Below are 17,984 nucleotides of genomic sequence, written 5' to 3'. Positions count from 1 at the left end.
TTTGACCAGTTCTTTGCTGAGACCAGTGATATCCTGCATCGGACCGTGGTGTTGGTCTTCAGTCTGCAGCAGGCTACTCTCCACTACATATACATCCACCAGTATAATACGTGAGTCTGCACTACATATACATCCACCAGTATAATACGTGAGTCTATACTACATATACATCCACCAGTATAATACGTGAGTCTATACTACATATACATCCACCAGTATAATACGTGAGTCTGTACTACATATACATCCACCAGTATAATACGTGAGTCTGTACTACATATACATCCACCAGTATAATACGTGAGTCTCCACTACATATACATCCACCAGTATAATACGTGAGTCTATACTACATATACATCCACCAGTATAATACGTGAGTCTATACTACATATACATCCACCAGTATAATACGTGAGTCTATACTACATATACATCCACCAGTATAATACGTGAGTCTGTACTACATATACATCCACCAGTATAATACGTGAGTCTATACTACATATACATCCACCAGTATAATACGTGAGTCTATACTACATATACATCCACCAGTATAATACGTGAGTCTATACTACATATACATCCACCAGTATAATACGTGAGTCTATACTACATATACATCCACCAGTATAATACGTGAGTCTCCACTACATATACATCCACCAGTATAATACGTGAGTCTCTACTACATATACATCCACCAGTATAATACGTGAGTCTATACTACATATACATCCACCAGTATAATACGTGAGTCTGTACTACATATACATCCACCAGTATAATACGTGAGTCTATACTACATATACATCCACCAGTATAATACGTGAGTCTCCACTACATATACATCCACCAGTATAATACGTGAGTCTATACTACATATACATCCACCAGTATAATACGTGAGTCTATACTACATATACATCCACCAGTATAATACGTGAGTCTATACTACATATACATCCACCAGTATAATACGTGAGTCTATACTACATATACATCCACCAGTATAATACGTGAGTCTATACTACATATACATCCACCAGTATAATACGTGAGTCTATACTACATATACATCCACCAGTATAATACGTGAGTCTCCACTACATATACATCCACCAGTATAATACGTGAGTCTGTACTACATATACATCCACCAGTACAATACGTGAGTCTATACTACATATACATCCACCAGTATAATACGTGAGTCTATACTACATATACATCCACCAGTATAATACGTGAGTCTGTACTACATATACATCCACCAGTATAATACGTGAGTCTGTACTACATATACATCCACCAGTATAATACGTGAGTCTGTACTACATATACATCCACCAGTATAATACGTGAGTCTGTACTACATATACATCCACCAGTATAATACGTGAGTCTGTACTACATATACATCCACCAGTATAATACGTGAGTCTATACTACATATACATCCACCAGTATAATACGTGAGTCTGTACTACATATACATCCACCAGTATAATACGTGAGTCTGTACTACATATACATCCACCAGTATAATACGTGAGTCTATACTACATATACATCCACCAGTATAATACGTGAGTCTGTACTACATATACATCCACCAGTATAATACGTGAGTCTGTACTACATATACATCCACCAATATAATACGTGAGTCTATACTACATATACATCCACCAGTATAATACGTGAGTCTATACTACATATACATCCACCAATATAATACGTGAGTCTGTACTACATATACATCCACCAGTACAATACGTGAGTCTATACTACATATACATCCACCAGTATAATACGTGAGTCTATACTACATATACATCCACCAATATAATACGTGAGTCTGTACTACATATACATCCACCAATATAATACGTGAGTCTATACTACATATACATCCACCAGTATAATACGTGAGTCTATACTACATATACATCCACCAATATAATACGTGAGTCTATACTACATATACATCCACCAGTATAATACGTGAGTCTATACTACATATACATCCACCAATATAATACGTGAGTCTGTACTACATATACATCCACCAATATAATACGTGAGTCTATACTACATATACATCCACCAGTATAATACGTGAGTCTGTACTACATATACATCCACCAGTATAATACGTGAGTCTGTACTACATATACATCCACCAGTATAATATGTGAGTCTATACTACATATACATCCACCAGTATAATACGTGAGTCTGTACTACATATACATCCACCAGTATAATACGTGAGTCTATACTACATATACATCCACCAGTATAATACGTGAGTCTGTACTACATATACATCCACCAGTATAATACGTGAGTCTATACTACATATACATCCACCAGTATAATACGTGAGTCTGTACTACATATACATCCACCAGTATAATACGTGAGTCTATACTACATATACATCCACCAGTACAATACGTGAGTCTATACTACATATACATCCACCAGTATAATACGTGAGTCTATACTACATATACATCCACCAGTATAATACGTGAGTCTATACTACATATACATCCACCAGTATAATACGTGAGTCTGTACTACATATACATCCACCAGTATAATACGTGAGTCTGTACTACATATACATCCACCAGTATAATACGTGAGTCTATACTACATATACATCCACCAGTATAATACGTGAGTCTGTACTACATATACATCCACCAGTATAATACGTGAGTCTGTACTACATATACATCCACCAGTATAATACGTGAGTCTGTACTACATATACATCCACCAGTATAATACGTGAGTCTGTACTACATATACATCCACCAGTATAATACGTGAGTCTCCACTACATATACATCCACCAGTATAATACGTGAGTCTATACTACATATACATCCACCAGTACAATACGTGAGTCTGTACTACATATACATCCACCAGTATAATACGTGAGTCTGTACTACATATACATCCACCAGTATAATACGTGAGTCTGTACTACATATACATCCACCAGTACAATACGTGAGTCTGTACTACATATACATCCACCAGTATAATACGTGAGTCTGTACTACATATACATCCACCAGTATAATACGTGAGTCTATACTACATATACATCCACCAGTATAATACGTGAGTCTGTACTACATATACATCCACCAGTATAATACGTGAGTCTGTACTACATATACATCCACCAGTATAATACGTGAGTCTGTACTAAATATATATCCACCAGTATAATACGTGAGTCTGTACTACATATACATCCACCAGTATAATACGTGAGTCTGTACTACATATACATCCACCAGTACAATACGTGAGTCTGTACTACATATACATCCACCAGTACAATACGTGAGTCTGTACTACATATACATCCACCAGTATAATACGTGAGTCTGTACTACATATACATCCACCAGTATAATACGTGAGTCTCCACTACATATACATCCACCAGTATAATACGTGAGTCTATACTACATATACATCCACCAGTACAATACGTGAGTCTGTACTACATATACATCCACCAGTATAATACGTGAGTCTGTACTACATATACATCCACCAGTATAATACGTGAGTCTCCACTACATATACATCCACCAGTATAATACGTGAGTCTATACTACATATACATCCACCAGTACAATACGTGAGTCTGTACTACATATACATCCACCAGTATAATACGTGAGTCTATACTACATATACATCCACCAGTATAATACGTGAGTCTGTACTACATATACATCCACCAGTATAATATGTGAGTCTATACTACATATACATCCACCAATATAATACGTGAGTCTGTACTACATATACATCCACCAGTACAATACGTGAGTCTATACTACATATACATCCACCAGTATAATACGTGAGTCTGTACTACATATACATCCACCACTATAATACGTGAGTCTGTACTACATATACATCCACCAGTATAATACGTGAGTCTGTACTACATATACATCCACCAGTACAATACGTGAGTCTATACTACATATACATCCACCAGTACAATACGTGAGTCTATACTACATATACATCCACCAGTATAATACGTGAGTCTATACTACATATACATCCACCAGTATAATACGTGAGTCTCCACTACATATACATCCACCAGTATAATACGTGAGTCTGTACTACATATACATCCACCAGTATAATACGTGAGTCTATACTACATATACATCCACCAGTATAATACGTGAGTCTGTACTACATATACATCCACCAGTATAATACGTGAGTCTATACTACATATACATCCACCAGTACAATACGTGAGTCTATACTACATATACATCCACCAGTATAATACGTGAGTCTATACTACATATACATCCACCAGTATAATACGTGAGTCTATACTACATATACATCCACCAGTATAATACGTGAGTCTGTACTACATATACATCCACCAGTATAATACGTGAGTCTGTACTACATATACATCCACCAGTATAATACGTGAGTCTATACTACATATACATCCACCAGTACAATACGTGAGTCTATACTACATATACATCCACCAGTATAATACGTGAGTCTGTACTACATATACATCCACCAGTATAATACGTGAGTGTCCACTACAGTGCATTCGGAAAGTATTCAGACCCCTTTGACTTTTTCCACATTTTGTTACGTTACAGCTTTATTCTAAAATTGATTACATTATTTTTCCCCCTCATCAATCTACACACAATACCCCATAATGACAAAGCGAAAACAGTTTTTTAGAGATTTTGGCAAAATAAAAATAAATATAAAACAGAAATATGACATTTACATAAGTATTCAGGCCCTTTTCTCAGTACTTTGTTGAAGCACCTTTGGCAGCGATTACAGCCTTGAGTCTTCTTGGGTATGACGCTACAAGCTTGGCACACCTGTATTTGGGGAGTTTCTCCCATTCTTCTCTACAGATCCTCTCAAGCTCTGTCAGGTTGGATGTGGAGCGTCGCTGCACAGCTATTTTCAGGTCTCTCCAGAGATGTTAGATCGGGTTCAAGTCAGATCAAATCAAATTTTATTTGTCACATACACGTGTTTAGCAGATGTTATTGCGGGTGTAGCGAAATGCTTGTGCTTCTAGCTCCGACAGTGCAGTAATATCTAACAATTTCACAACATATACCCAATACACACAAAACTAGTAAGGAATGGAATTTAAGAATATATACATATATGGACAAGCAATGACAGAGCGGCATGGACTAAGATACAGTAGAATATTATAGAATAGAATGCAGTATATACATTTGAGATGAGTAGTGCAAGATATGTAAACATTATTAAAGTGACTAGTGTTCCATTTCTTAAAGTGGCCAGTGATTTCAATAGGCAGCAGCAGCCTCTAATGTGCTAGTGATGGCTATTTAACAGTCTGATGGCCTTGAGATAGAAGCTGTTTTTCATTCCCTCGGTCCCAGCTTTGATGCACCTGTACTGACCTCGCCTTCTGGACGATAGCGGGCTCTGGCTGGGCCACTCAAGGACATCGGGCGGCAGGTAGCTTAGTGGGTAAGAGCATTGTGCCAGTAACCGAAAGGTCGCTGGTTCTAATCCCCGAGCCGACTAGGTGAAAAATCTGTTGATGTTCCCTTAAGCAAGGCACTTAAACCTAATTGCTCCTGTAAGTCGCTCTGGATAAGAGCGTCTGCTAAATGACTAAAATGTAAAATGTAATTCAGAGACTTGTCCCGAAGCCACTCCTGAGTTGTCTTGAGATGCACTCTGAGTGGTAGAGCAGTAATGTTATTGAAGGAACATAACGATGTGCTCTGAGATGCACTCTGAGTGGTAGAGCAGTAATGTTATTGAAGGAACAACGATGTGCTCTGAGATGCACTCTGAGTGGTAGAGCAGTAATGTTATTGAAGGAACATAACGATGTGCTCTGAGATGCACTCTGAGTGATAGAGCAGTAATGTTATTGAAGGAACATAACGATGTGCTCTGAGATGCACTCTGAGTGGTAGAGCAGTAATGTTATTGAAGGAACAACGATGTGCTCTGAGATGCACTCTGAGTGGTAGAGCAGTAATGTTATTGAAGGAACATAACGATGTGCTCTGAGATGCACTCTGAGTGGTAGAGCAGTAATGTTATTGAAGGAACATAACGATGTGCTCTGAGATGCACTCTGAGTGATAGAGCAGTAATGTTATTGAAGGAACATAACGATGTGCTCTGAGATGCACTCTGAGTGGTAGAGCAGTAATGTTATTGAAGGAACATAACGATGTGCTCTGAGATGCACTCTGAGTGGTAGAGCAGTAATGTTATTGAAGGAACATAACGATGTGCTCTGAGATGCACTCTGAGTGGTAGAGCAGTAATGTTATTGAAGGAACATAACGATGTGCTCTGAGATGCACTCTGAGTGGTAGAGCAGTAATGTTATTGAAGGAACATAACGATGTGCTCTGAGATGCACTCTGAGTGGTAGAGCAGTAATGTTATTGAAGGAACATAACGATGTGCTCTGAGATGCACTCTGAGTGGTAGAGCAGTAATGTTATTGAAGGAACATAACGATGTGCTCTGAGATGCACTCTGAGTGGTAGAGCAGTAATGTTATTGAAGGAACATAACGATGTGCTCTGAGATGCACTCTGAGTGGTAGAGCAGTAATGTTATTGAAGGAACATAACGATGTGCTCTGAGATGCACTCTGAGTGATAGAGCAGTAATGTTATTGAAGGAACATAACGATGTGCTCTGAGATGCACTCTGAGTGGTAGAGCAGTAATGTTATTGAAGGAACATAACGATGTGCTCTGAGATGCACTCTGAGTGGTAGAGCAGTAATGTTATTGAAGGAACATAACGATGTGCTCTGAGATGCACTCTGAGTGGTAGAGCAGTAATGTTATTGAAGGAACATAACGATGTGCTCTGAGATGCACTCTGAGTGATAGAGCAGTAATGTTATTGAAGGAACATAACGATGTGCTCTGAGATGCACTCTGAGTGATAGAGCAGTAATGTTATTGAAGGAACATAACGATGTGCTCTGAGATGCACTCTGAGTGGTAGAGCAGTAATGTTATTGAAGGAACATAACGATGTGCTCTGAGATGCACTCTGAGTGGTAGAGCAGTAATGTTATTGAAGGAACATAACGATGTGCTCTGAGATGCACTCTGAGTGATAGAGCAGTAATGTTATTGAAGGAACATAACGATGTGCTCTGAGATGCACTCTGAGTGATAGAGCAGTAATGTTATTGAAGGAACATAACGATGTGCTCTGAGATGCACTCTGAGTGGTAGAGCAGTAATGTTATTGAAGGAACATAACGATGTGCTCTGAGATGCACTCTGAGTGGTAGAGCAGTAATGTTATTGAAGGAACATAACGATGTGCTCTGAGATGTGCTCTGAGATGCACTCTGAGTGGTAGAGCAGTAATGTTATTGAAGGAACATAACGATGTGCTCTGAGATGCACTCTGAGTGGTAGAGCAGTAATGTTATTGAAGGAACATAACGATGTGCTCTGAGATGCACTCTGAGTGATAGAGCAGTAATGTTATTGAAGGAACATAACGATGTGCTCTGAGATGCACTCTGAGTGATAGAGCAGTAATGTTATTGAAGGAACATAACGATGTGCTCTGAGATGCACTCTGAGTGGTAGAGCAGTAATGTTATTGAAGGAACATAACAATGTGCTCTGAGATGCACTCTGAGTGATAGAGCAGTAATGTTATTGAAGGAACATAACGATGTGCTCTGAGATGCACTCTGAGTGATAGAGCAGTAATGTTATTGAAGGAACATAACGATGTGCTCTGAGATGCACTCTGAGTGGTAGAGCAGTAATGTTATTGAAGGAACATAACGATGTGCTCTGAGATGCACTCTGAGTGATAGAGCAGTAATGTTATTGAAGGAACATAACGATGTGCTCTGAGATGCACTCTGAGTGGTAGAGCAGTAATGTTATTGAAGGAACATAACGATGTGCTCTGAGATGCACTCTGAGTGATAGAGCAGTAATGTTATTGAAGGAACATAACGATGTGCTCTGAGATGCACTCTGAGTGATAGAGCAGTAATGTTATTGAAGGAACATAACGATGTGCTCTGAGATGCACTCTGAGTGGTAGAGCAGTAATGTTATTGAAGGAACATAACGATGTGCTCTGAGATGCACTCTGAGTGGTAGAGCAGTAATGTTATTGAAGGAACATAACGATGTGCTCTGAGATGCACTCTGAGTGATAGAGCAGTAATGTTATTGAAGGAACATAACGATGTGCTCTGAGATGCACTCTGAGTGATAGAGCAGTAATGTTATTGAAGGAACATAACGATGTGCTCTGAGATGCACTCTGAGTGATAGAGCAGTAATGTTATTGAAGGAACATAACGATGTGCTCTGAGATGCACTCTGAGTGGTAGAGCAGTAATGTTATTGAAGGAACATAACGATGTGCTCTGAGATGCACTCTGAGTGATAGAGCAGTAATGTTATTGAAGGAACATAACGATGTGCTCTGAGATGCACTCTGAGTGGTAGAGCAGTAATGTTATTGAAGGAACATAACGATGTGCTCTGAGATGCACTCTGAGTGGTAGAGCAGTAATGTTATTGAAGGAACATAACGATGTGCTCTGAGATGCACTCTGAGTGATAGAGCAGTAATGTTATTGAAGGAACATAACGATGTGCTCTGAGATGCACTCTGAGTGGTAGAGCAGTAATGTTATTGAAGGAACATAACGATGTGCTCTGAGATGCACTCTGAGTGGTAGAGCAGTAATGTTATTGAAGGAACATAACGATGTGCTCTGAGATGCACTCTGAGTGGTAGAGCAGTAATGTTATTGAAGGAACATAACGATGTGCTCTGAGATGCACTCTGAGTGGTAGAGCAGTAATGTTATTGAAGGAACATAACGATGTGCTCTGAGATGCACTCTGAGTGATAGAGCAGTAATGTTATTGAAGGAACATAACGATGTGCTCTGAGATGCACTCTGAGTGATAGAGCAGTAATGTTATTGAAGGAACATAACGATGTGCTCTGAGATGCACTCTGAGTGGTAGAGCAGTAATGTTATTGAAGGAACATAACGATGTGCTCTGAGATGCACTCTGAGTGGTAGAGCAGTAATGTTATTGAAGGAACATAACGATGTGCTCTGAGATGCACTCTGAGTGATACAGCAGTAATGTTATTGAAGGAACATAACGATGTGCTCTGAGATGCACTCTGAGTGATAGAGCAGTAATGTTATTGAAGGAACATAACGATGTGCTCTGAGATGCACTCTGAGTGGTAGAGCAGTAATGTTATTGAAGGAACATAACGATGTGCTCTGAGATGCACTCTGAGTGGTAGAGCAGTAATGTTATTGAAGGAACATAACGATGTGCTCTGAGATGTGCTCTGAGATGCACTCTGAGTGGTAGAGCAGTAATGTTATTGAAGGAACATAACGATGTGCTCTGAGATGCACTCTGAGTGGTAGAGCAGTAATGTTATTGAAGGAACATAACGATGTGCTCTGAGATGCACTCTGAGTGGTAGAGCAGTAATGTTATTGAAGGAACATAACGATGTGCTCTGAGATGCACTCTGAGTGATAGAGCAGTAATGTTATTGAAGGAACATAACGATGTGCTCTGAGATGCACTCTGAGTGATAGAGCAGTAATGTTATTGAAGGAACATAACGATGTGCTCTGAGATGCACTCTGAGTGGTAGAGCAGTAATGTTATTGAAGGAACATAACAATGTGCTCTGAGATGCACTCTGAGTGATAGAGCAGTAATGTTATTGAAGGAACATAACGATGTGCTCTGAGATGCACTCTGAGTGATAGAGCAGTAATGTTATTGAAGGAACATAACGATGTGCTCTGAGATGCACTCTGAGTGGTAGAGCAGTAATGTTATTGAAGGAACATAACGATGTGCTCTGAGATGCACTCTGAGTGATAGAGCAGTAATGTTATTGAAGGAACATAACGATGTGCTCTGAGATGCACTCTGAGTGGTAGAGCAGTAATGTTATTGAAGGAACATAACGATGTGCTCTGAGATGCACTCTGAGTGATAGAGCAGTAATGTTATTGAAGGAACATAACGATGTGCTCTGAGATGCACTCTGAGTGGTAGAGCAGTAATGTTATTGAAGGAACATAACGATGTGCTCTGAGATGCACTCTGAGTGATAGAGCAGTAATGTTATTGAAGGAACATAACGATGTGCTCTGAGATGCACTCTGAGTGGTAGAGCAGTAATGTTATTGAAGGAACATAACGATGTGCTCTGAGATGCACTCTGAGTGATAGAGCAGTAATGTTATTGAAGGAACATAACGATGTGCTCTGAGATGCACTCTGAGTGGTAGAGCAGTAATGTTATTGAAGGAACATAACGATGTGCTCTGAGATGCACTCTGAGTGATAGAGCAGTAATGTTATTGAAGGAACATAACGATGTGCTCTGAGATGCACTCTGAGTGGTAGAGCAGTAATGTTATTGAAGGAACATAACGATGTGCTCTGAGATGCACTCTGAGTGGTAGAGCAGTAATGTTATTGAAGGAACATAACGATGTGCTCTGAGATGCACTCTGAGTGATAGAGCAGTAATGTTATTGAAGGAACATAACGATGTGCTCTGAGATGCACTCTGAGAGGTAGAGCAGTAATGTTATTGAAGGAACATAACGATGTGCTCTGAGATGCACTCTGAGTGATAGAGCAGTAATGTTATTGAAGGAACATAACGATGTGCTCTGAGATGCACTCTGAGTGGTAGAGCAGTAATGTTATTGAAGGAACATAACGATGTGCTCTGAGATGCACTCTGAGTGATAGAGCAGTAATGTTATTGAAGGAACATAACGATGTGCTCTGAGATGCACTCTGAGTGGTAGAGCAGTAATGTTATTGAAGGAACATAACGATGTGCTCTGAGATGCACTCTGAGTGGTAGAGCAGTAATGTTATTGAAGGAACATAACGATGTGCTCTGAGATGCACTCTGAGTGGTAGAGCAGTAATGTTATTGAAGGAACATAACGATGTGCTCTGAGATGCACTCTGAGTGGTAGAGCAGTAATGTTATTGAAGGAACATAACGATGTGCTCTGAGATGCACTCTGAGTGGTAGAGCAGTAATGTTATTGAAGGAACATAACGATGTGCTCTGAGATGCACTCTGAGTGGTAGAGCAGTAATGTTATTGAAGGAACATAACGATGTGCTCTGAGATGCACTCTGAGTGATAGAGCAGTAATGTTATTGAAGGAACATAACGATGTGCTCTGAGATGCACTCTGAGTGATAGAGCAGTAATGTTATTGAAGGAACAACGATGTGCTCTGAGATGCACTCTGAGTGGTAGAGCAGTAATGTTATTGAAGGAACATAACGATGTGCTCTGAGATGCACTCTGAGTGATAGAGCAGTAATGTTATTGAAGGAACATAACGATGTGCTCTGAGATGCACTCTGAGTGATAGAGCAGTAATGTTATTGAAGGAACATAACGATGTGCTCTGAGATGCACTCTGAGTGGTAGAGCAGTAATGTTATTGAAGGAACATAACGATGTGCTCTGAGATGCACTCTGAGTGGTAGAGCAGTAATGTTATTGAAGGAACATAACGATGTGCTCTGAGATGCACTCTGAGTGGTAGAGCAGTAATGTTATTGAAGGAACATAACGATGTGCTCTGAGATGCACTCTGAGTGGTAGAGCAGTAATGTTATTGAAGGAACATAACGATGTGCTCTGAGATGCACTCTGAGTGGTAGAGCAGTAATGTTATTGAAGGAACATAACGATGTGCTCTGAGATGCACTCTGAGTGGTAGAGCAGTAATGTTATTGAAGGAACATAACGATGTGCTCTGAGATGCACTCTGAGTGGTAGAGCAGTAATGTTATTGAAGGAACATAACGATGTGCTCTGAGATGCACTCTGAGTGGTAGAGCAGTAATGTTATTGAAGGAACATAACGATGTGCTCTGAGATGCACTCTGAGTGATAGAGCAGTAATGTGCACTTGAGGTATAGGGCTTTATCGGTATTTAAAGCGCGCACTTCCGGGTTTTTCCGATCACGAGTAAATCCGATTGAGTATCAAGTGTGATAAAACGGATTAGGAGCACGGGTATGAGGAGATCGGCACACCTCTACTTTTTACTGTGTCTTTGTCTGTCTGTTCTTCATGTGAAGAACACAACACTGTTGCTCTAGTAATAATTATCACAATAATATACTGAACTAGAATAGAAAAGGCAACATGTGTTTCATGACCTGAAATTAAAGATCCCGGACATTTTCCATACGCACAAAAAGCTTATTTCTCTCAAATGTTGTGCACAAATTTGTTTACATCCCTGTTAGTGATCATTTGTCCTTTGCCAAGATAATCCATCCACCTGACAGGTGTGGCATATCAAGAAGCTGAGGGAGCGTGCAACTGGAATGCCGATTGCAGGAATGTCCACCAGAGCTGTTGCCAGAGAATTTAATGTTAATTTCTCTACCATTAGCCGCCTCCAACGTCGTTTTAGAGAATTTGGCAGTACGTCCAACCGGCCTCACAACCGCAGACCACGTGTAACCACACCAGCCCAGGACCTCCACATCCGGCTTCTTCACCTGTGGGATCGTCGGGGGAGGGGGATTTCTGAGGAGTATTTCTGTCTGTAATAAAGCCCTTTTGTGGGGAAAAATTAATTCTGAGTGGCTGGGCCTGGCTCCCCAGTGGCTGGGCCTATGCCCACCCATGGCCGCGCCCCTGCCCAGTCAGGGCCTAATTTATTTATTTCAATTGACTGATTTCCTTCTATGAACTGTAACTCAGTAAAATCTTTGAAATTGTTGCATGTTTACATTTTTGTTCAGTGTAGTAATTCAAAACAAAACCTCTTGATAACCCCAGACGAGCTGCATGTAGCCTAGCGGTTCGAGTGTTGGGCCAGTAACCTAAAGGTCACTAGTTCTAATCCCCGAACCAACAAGGTGAAAAATCTGCCGACGTGCCCTTGAGCAAGGCACTTAACCCTAATTGCTCCAGGACTCTGGCCGTAAACCCCCTATCCGAGGGTGGCTCAGAGGGAGTTGGGATATGCAAAAAAAAAAAAACACATTTCAAATTCACACATGCGTATTAATGTGTAAAACCAGTATAAAGCAGCCCACCATACACACAGAGTGATTCAATTTCTCTGTAAACTGCAGATCCTCCTCTGACCCTTAACCTCTGACCTCTCTCCCCAGGGAGATAGAGGCTGACCCTTAACCTCTGACCTCTCTCCCCAGGGCGATGCGTCTCCGGGAGATAGAGGCTGACCCTTAACCTCTGACCTCTCTCCCCAGGGAGATAGAGGCTGACCCTTAACCTCTGACCTCTCTCCCCAGGGAGATAGAGGCTGACCCTTAACCTCTGACCTCTCTCCCCAGGGCGACTCTTTTCCAGGAGCTGTTGTCTCGTCGGTGCAGTATCCCGGTCCACAACCAGGAGCTCCTGTACGAGGGGCGTCGCCTGCAGCTTGAGCCCAACCGCCAGGCCCAGACCTTCCCCCGGACCTCCAGAGACAATCCCATCATGCTGCTCAGCAGAGAGTCCGTGGCTACAGTAGGGCTCATCTTCGAAGACCGTAAGTCTTATTATTAACATCCATCTGGAAATGGTATTTACACTGAAATAGAAACAACATGTAAAGGATTGGTTCCATGGTCCATGAGCTGAAATTAAAGATCCCAGAAATCTTCCGTAAGCACAAAAAGCTTATTTGTCTCACATTTTGGGCACAAATGTGTTTACAGTACGTCCCTGTTGGCGAGCATTTCTCCTTTGCCAAGATAATTGACCTGACTACAGTTCGGTGTCGTACCCGACTTCTGTGGGCAAATGCTCACCTTCGATGGCCACTGGCACGCTGTAGAAGTGTACTCTTCATGGATGAATCCTGGTTTGAACTGTACCGGGCAGATGGCAGACAGTGTGTATGGCGTTGTGTGGGCGAGCGGCTGGCTGATGTCAACGTTGTGAACAGAGTGGCCCATGGTGGCGGTGGGGTTATGGTATGGGGTTATGGTATGGGCAGGCATAAGCTACGGACAACGAACACAGTTGCAATTTATTGATGGAAATTTGAATGCATAGAGATACCGTGACTACATCCACCACCAACACCTCATGTTTCAGCATGATAACGCACGGCTCCATGTCGCAAGGATCTGGACACAATTCATGGAAGCTGAAAATGTCCCAGTTCTTCCATGGTCTGCGTACTCACCAGACATGCCACCCATTGAGCATGTTTGGGATGCTCTGGATCAACGTCTACGACAGCATGTTCCAGTTCCTGCCAATATCCAGCAACTTCGCACAGCCATTGAAGAGGAGAGGGACAACATTCCACAGGCCACAATCAACAGCCTGATCAACTCTATGGGAAGGAGATGTGTTGCGCTGCATGAGACAAATGGTGGTCACACCAGATACTGACTGGCTTTCTGATCCACGCCCCTACCTTTTTTAAAGGTATCTGATTAGGATATAAAGGGCCTGTCTCCAAGAGGCTGGTGTTTACAGAACATTTGGTACCATCTGATTAGGATATAAAGGGCCTGTCTCCAAGAGGATGGTGTTTACAGAACATTTGGTACCATCTGATTAGGATATAAAGGGCCTGTCTCCAAGAGGCTGGTGTTTACAGAACATTTGGTACCATCTGACTAGGATATAAAGGGCCTGTCTCCAAGAGGATGGTGTTTACAGAACATTTGGTACCATCTGATTAGGATATAAAGGGCCTGTCTCCAAGAGGATGGTGTTTACAGAACATTTGGTACCATCTGATTAGGATATAAAGGGCCTGTCTCCAAGAGGATGGTGTTTACAGAACATTTGGTACCATCTGATTAGGATATAAAGGGCCTGTCTCCAAGAGGATGGTGTTTACAGAACATTTGGTACCATCTGATTAGGATATAAAGGGCCTGTCTCCAAGAGGATGGTGTTTACAGAACATTTGGTACCATCTGATTAGGATTTAAAGGGCCTGTCTCCAAGAGGTTGGTGTTTACAGAACATTTGGTACCATCTGATTAGGATATAAAGGGCCTGTCTCCAAGAGGTTGGTGTTTACAGAACATTTGGTACCATCTGATTAGGATATAAAGGGCCTGTCTCCAAGAGGATGGTGTTTACAGAACATTTGGTACCATCTGATTAGGATATAAAGGGCCTGTCTCCAAGAGGTTGGTGTTTACAGAACATTTGGTACCCTCTGATTAGGATATAAAGGGCCGGTCTCCAAGAGGATGGGGTTTACAGAACATTTGGTACCATCTGATTAGGATATAAAGGGCCTGTCTCCAAGAGGATGGTGTTTACAGAACATTTGGTACCATCTGATTAGGATTTAAAGGGCCTGTCTCCAAGAGGATGGTGTTTACAGAACATTTGGTACCATCTGATTAGGATATAAAGGGCCTGTCTCCAAGAGGATGGTGTTTACAGAACATTTGGTACCATCTGATTAGGATTTAAAGGGCCTGTCTCCAAGAGGATGGTGTTTACAGAACATTTGGTACCATCTGATTAGGATATAAAGGGCCTGTCTCCAAGAGGTTGGTGTTTACAGAACATTTGGTACCATCTGATTAGGATATAAAGGGCCTGTCTCCAAGAGGATGGTGTTTACAGAACATTTGGTACCATCTGATTAGGATATAAAGGGCCGGTCTCCAAGAGGTTGGTGTTTACAGAACATTTGGTACCCTCTGATTAGGATATAAAGGGCCGGTCTCCAAGAGGATGGTGTTTACAGAACATTTGGTACCATCTGATTAGGATATAAAGGGCCTGTCTCCAAGAGGATGGTGTTTACAGAACATTTGGTACCATCTGATTAGGATATAAAGGGCCTGTCTCCAAGAGGATGGTGTTTACAGAACATTTGGTACCATCTGATTAGGATATAAAGGGCCTGTCTCCAAGAGGTTGGTGTTTACAGAACATTTGGTACCATCTGATTAGGATATAAAGGGCCTGTCTCCAAGAGGTTGGTGTTTACAGAACATTTGGTACCATCTGATTAGGATATAAAGGGCCTGTCTCCAAGAGGATGGTGTTTACAGAACATTTGGTACCATCTGATTAGGATATAAAGGGCCTGTCTCCAAGAGGATGGTGTTTACAGAACATTTGGTACCATCTGATTAGGATATAAAGGGCCTGTCTCTAAGAGGATGGTGTTTACAGAACATTTGGTACCATCTGATTAGGATATAAAGGGCCTGTCTCCAAGAGGCTGGTGTTTACAGAACATTTGATACCATCTGATTAGGATATAAAGGGCCTGTCTCCAAGAGGATGGTGTTTACAGAACATTTGGTACCATCTGATTAGGATATAAAGGGCCTGTCTCCAAGAGGATGGTGTTTACAGAACATTTGGTACCATCTGATTAGGATATAAAGGGCCTGTCTCCAAGAGGATGGTGTTTACAGAACATTTGGTACCATCTGATTAGGATATAAAGGGCCTGTCTCCAAGAGGACCATTGGATAGTTTCTTTGCTTCTGCTCTGGAAGTGTTAACCTCCGTCTATCTGTCTGTTGCTAACCTCAGTCTGTCTGTTGTTAACCTCCGTCTATCTGTCTGTTGTTAACACCAGTCTGTCTGTTGTTAACCTCAGTCTGTCTGTTGCTAACCTCAGTCTGTCTGTTGCTAACCTCAGTCTGTCTGTTGCTAACCTCAGTCTGTCTGTTGCTAACCTCAGTCTGTCTGTTGCTAACCTCAGTCTGTCTGTTGCTAACCTCAGTCTGTCTGTTGCTAACCTCAGTCCGTCTGTTGCTAACCTCAGTCTGTCTGTTGCTAACCTCAGTCTGTCTGTTGTTAACCTCCGTCTATCTGTCTGTTGCTAACCTCAGTCTGTCTGTTGTTAACCTCAGTCTATATCTGTCTGTTGTTAACCTCAGTCTGTCTGTTGTTAACCTCAGTCTGTCTGTTGTTAACCTCAGTCTGTCTGTTGCTAACCTCAGTCTGTCTGTTGCTAACCTCAGTCTGTCTGTTGCTAACCTCAGTCTGTCTGTTGTTAACCTCAGTCTCTGTCTGTCTGTTGTTAACCTCAGTCTGTCTGTTGTTAACCTCAGTCTGTCTGTTGCTAACCTCAGTCTGTCTGTTGCTAACCTCAGTCTGTCTGTTGTTAACCTCAGTCTGTCTGTTGTTAACCTCAGTCTGTCTGTTGTTAACCTCAGTCTCTGTCTGTCTGTTGTTAACCTCAGTCTGTCTGTTGTTAACCTCAGTCTGTCTGTTGCTAACCTCAGTCTGTCTGTTGTTAACCTCAGTCTGTCTGTTGCTAACCTCAGTCTGTCTGTTGTTAACCTCAGTCTGTCTGTTGTTAACCTCAGTCTGTCTGTTGTTAACCTCAGTCTGTCTGTTGTTAACCTCAGTCTGTCTGTTGTTAACCTCAGTCTGTCTGTTGTTAACCTCAGTCTGTCTGTTGTTAACCTCAGTCTGTCTGTTGTTAACCTCAGTCTGTCTGTTGTTAACCTCAGTCTGTCTGTTGTTAACCTCAGTCTGTCTGTTGTTAACCTCAGTCTGTCTGTTGTTAACCTCAGTCTGTCTGTTGTTAACCTCAGTCTGTCTGTTGTTAACCTCAGTCTGTCTGTTGTTAACCTCAGCCTGTCTGTTGTTAACCTCCGTCTGTCTGTTGTTAACCTCAGTCTGTCTGTTGTTAACCTCAGTCTGTCTGTTGTTAACCTCAGTCTGTCTGTTGTTAACCTCAGTCTGTCTGTTGCTAACCTCAGTCTGTCTGTTGTTAACCTCAGTCTGTCTGTTGTTAACCTCAGTCTCTGTCTGTCTGTTGCTAACCTCAGTCTGTCTGTTGTTAACCTCAGCCTGTCTGTTGTTAACCTCAGCCTGTCTGTTGTTAACC

General features: G+C 41.5%; 1 protein-coding gene across 4 annotated transcripts in view; it reads left to right on the top strand.

Annotated features, from left to right (window-relative positions):
* tbk1 (TANK-binding kinase 1) overlaps nucleotides 1–17,984 on the top strand; it is a 97,973-nt gene that overhangs the window by 55,341 nt on the left and 24,648 nt on the right. For all 4 annotated transcript variants that reach the window (XM_045214547.1, XM_045214549.1, XM_045214548.1 and 1 more), the window contains 2 exons: nucleotides 1–110; nucleotides 13,495–13,691. The exon at nucleotides 1–110 is cut by the window's left edge and continues 70 nt beyond it. In XM_045214547.1, the coding sequence (XP_045070482.1) occupies nucleotides 1–110; nucleotides 13,495–13,691 (307 nt within the window). The remainder of the gene's footprint in view (nucleotides 111–13,494; nucleotides 13,692–17,984) is intronic.

This window comes from Coregonus clupeaformis, unplaced genomic scaffold, assembly GCF_020615455.1.
Source record: "Coregonus clupeaformis isolate EN_2021a unplaced genomic scaffold, ASM2061545v1 scaf0276, whole genome shotgun sequence".
Classification (NCBI taxonomy): Eukaryota; Metazoa; Chordata; class Actinopteri; order Salmoniformes; family Salmonidae; genus Coregonus; species Coregonus clupeaformis.
This window is presented reverse-complemented; position numbering and strand designations above follow the sequence as displayed.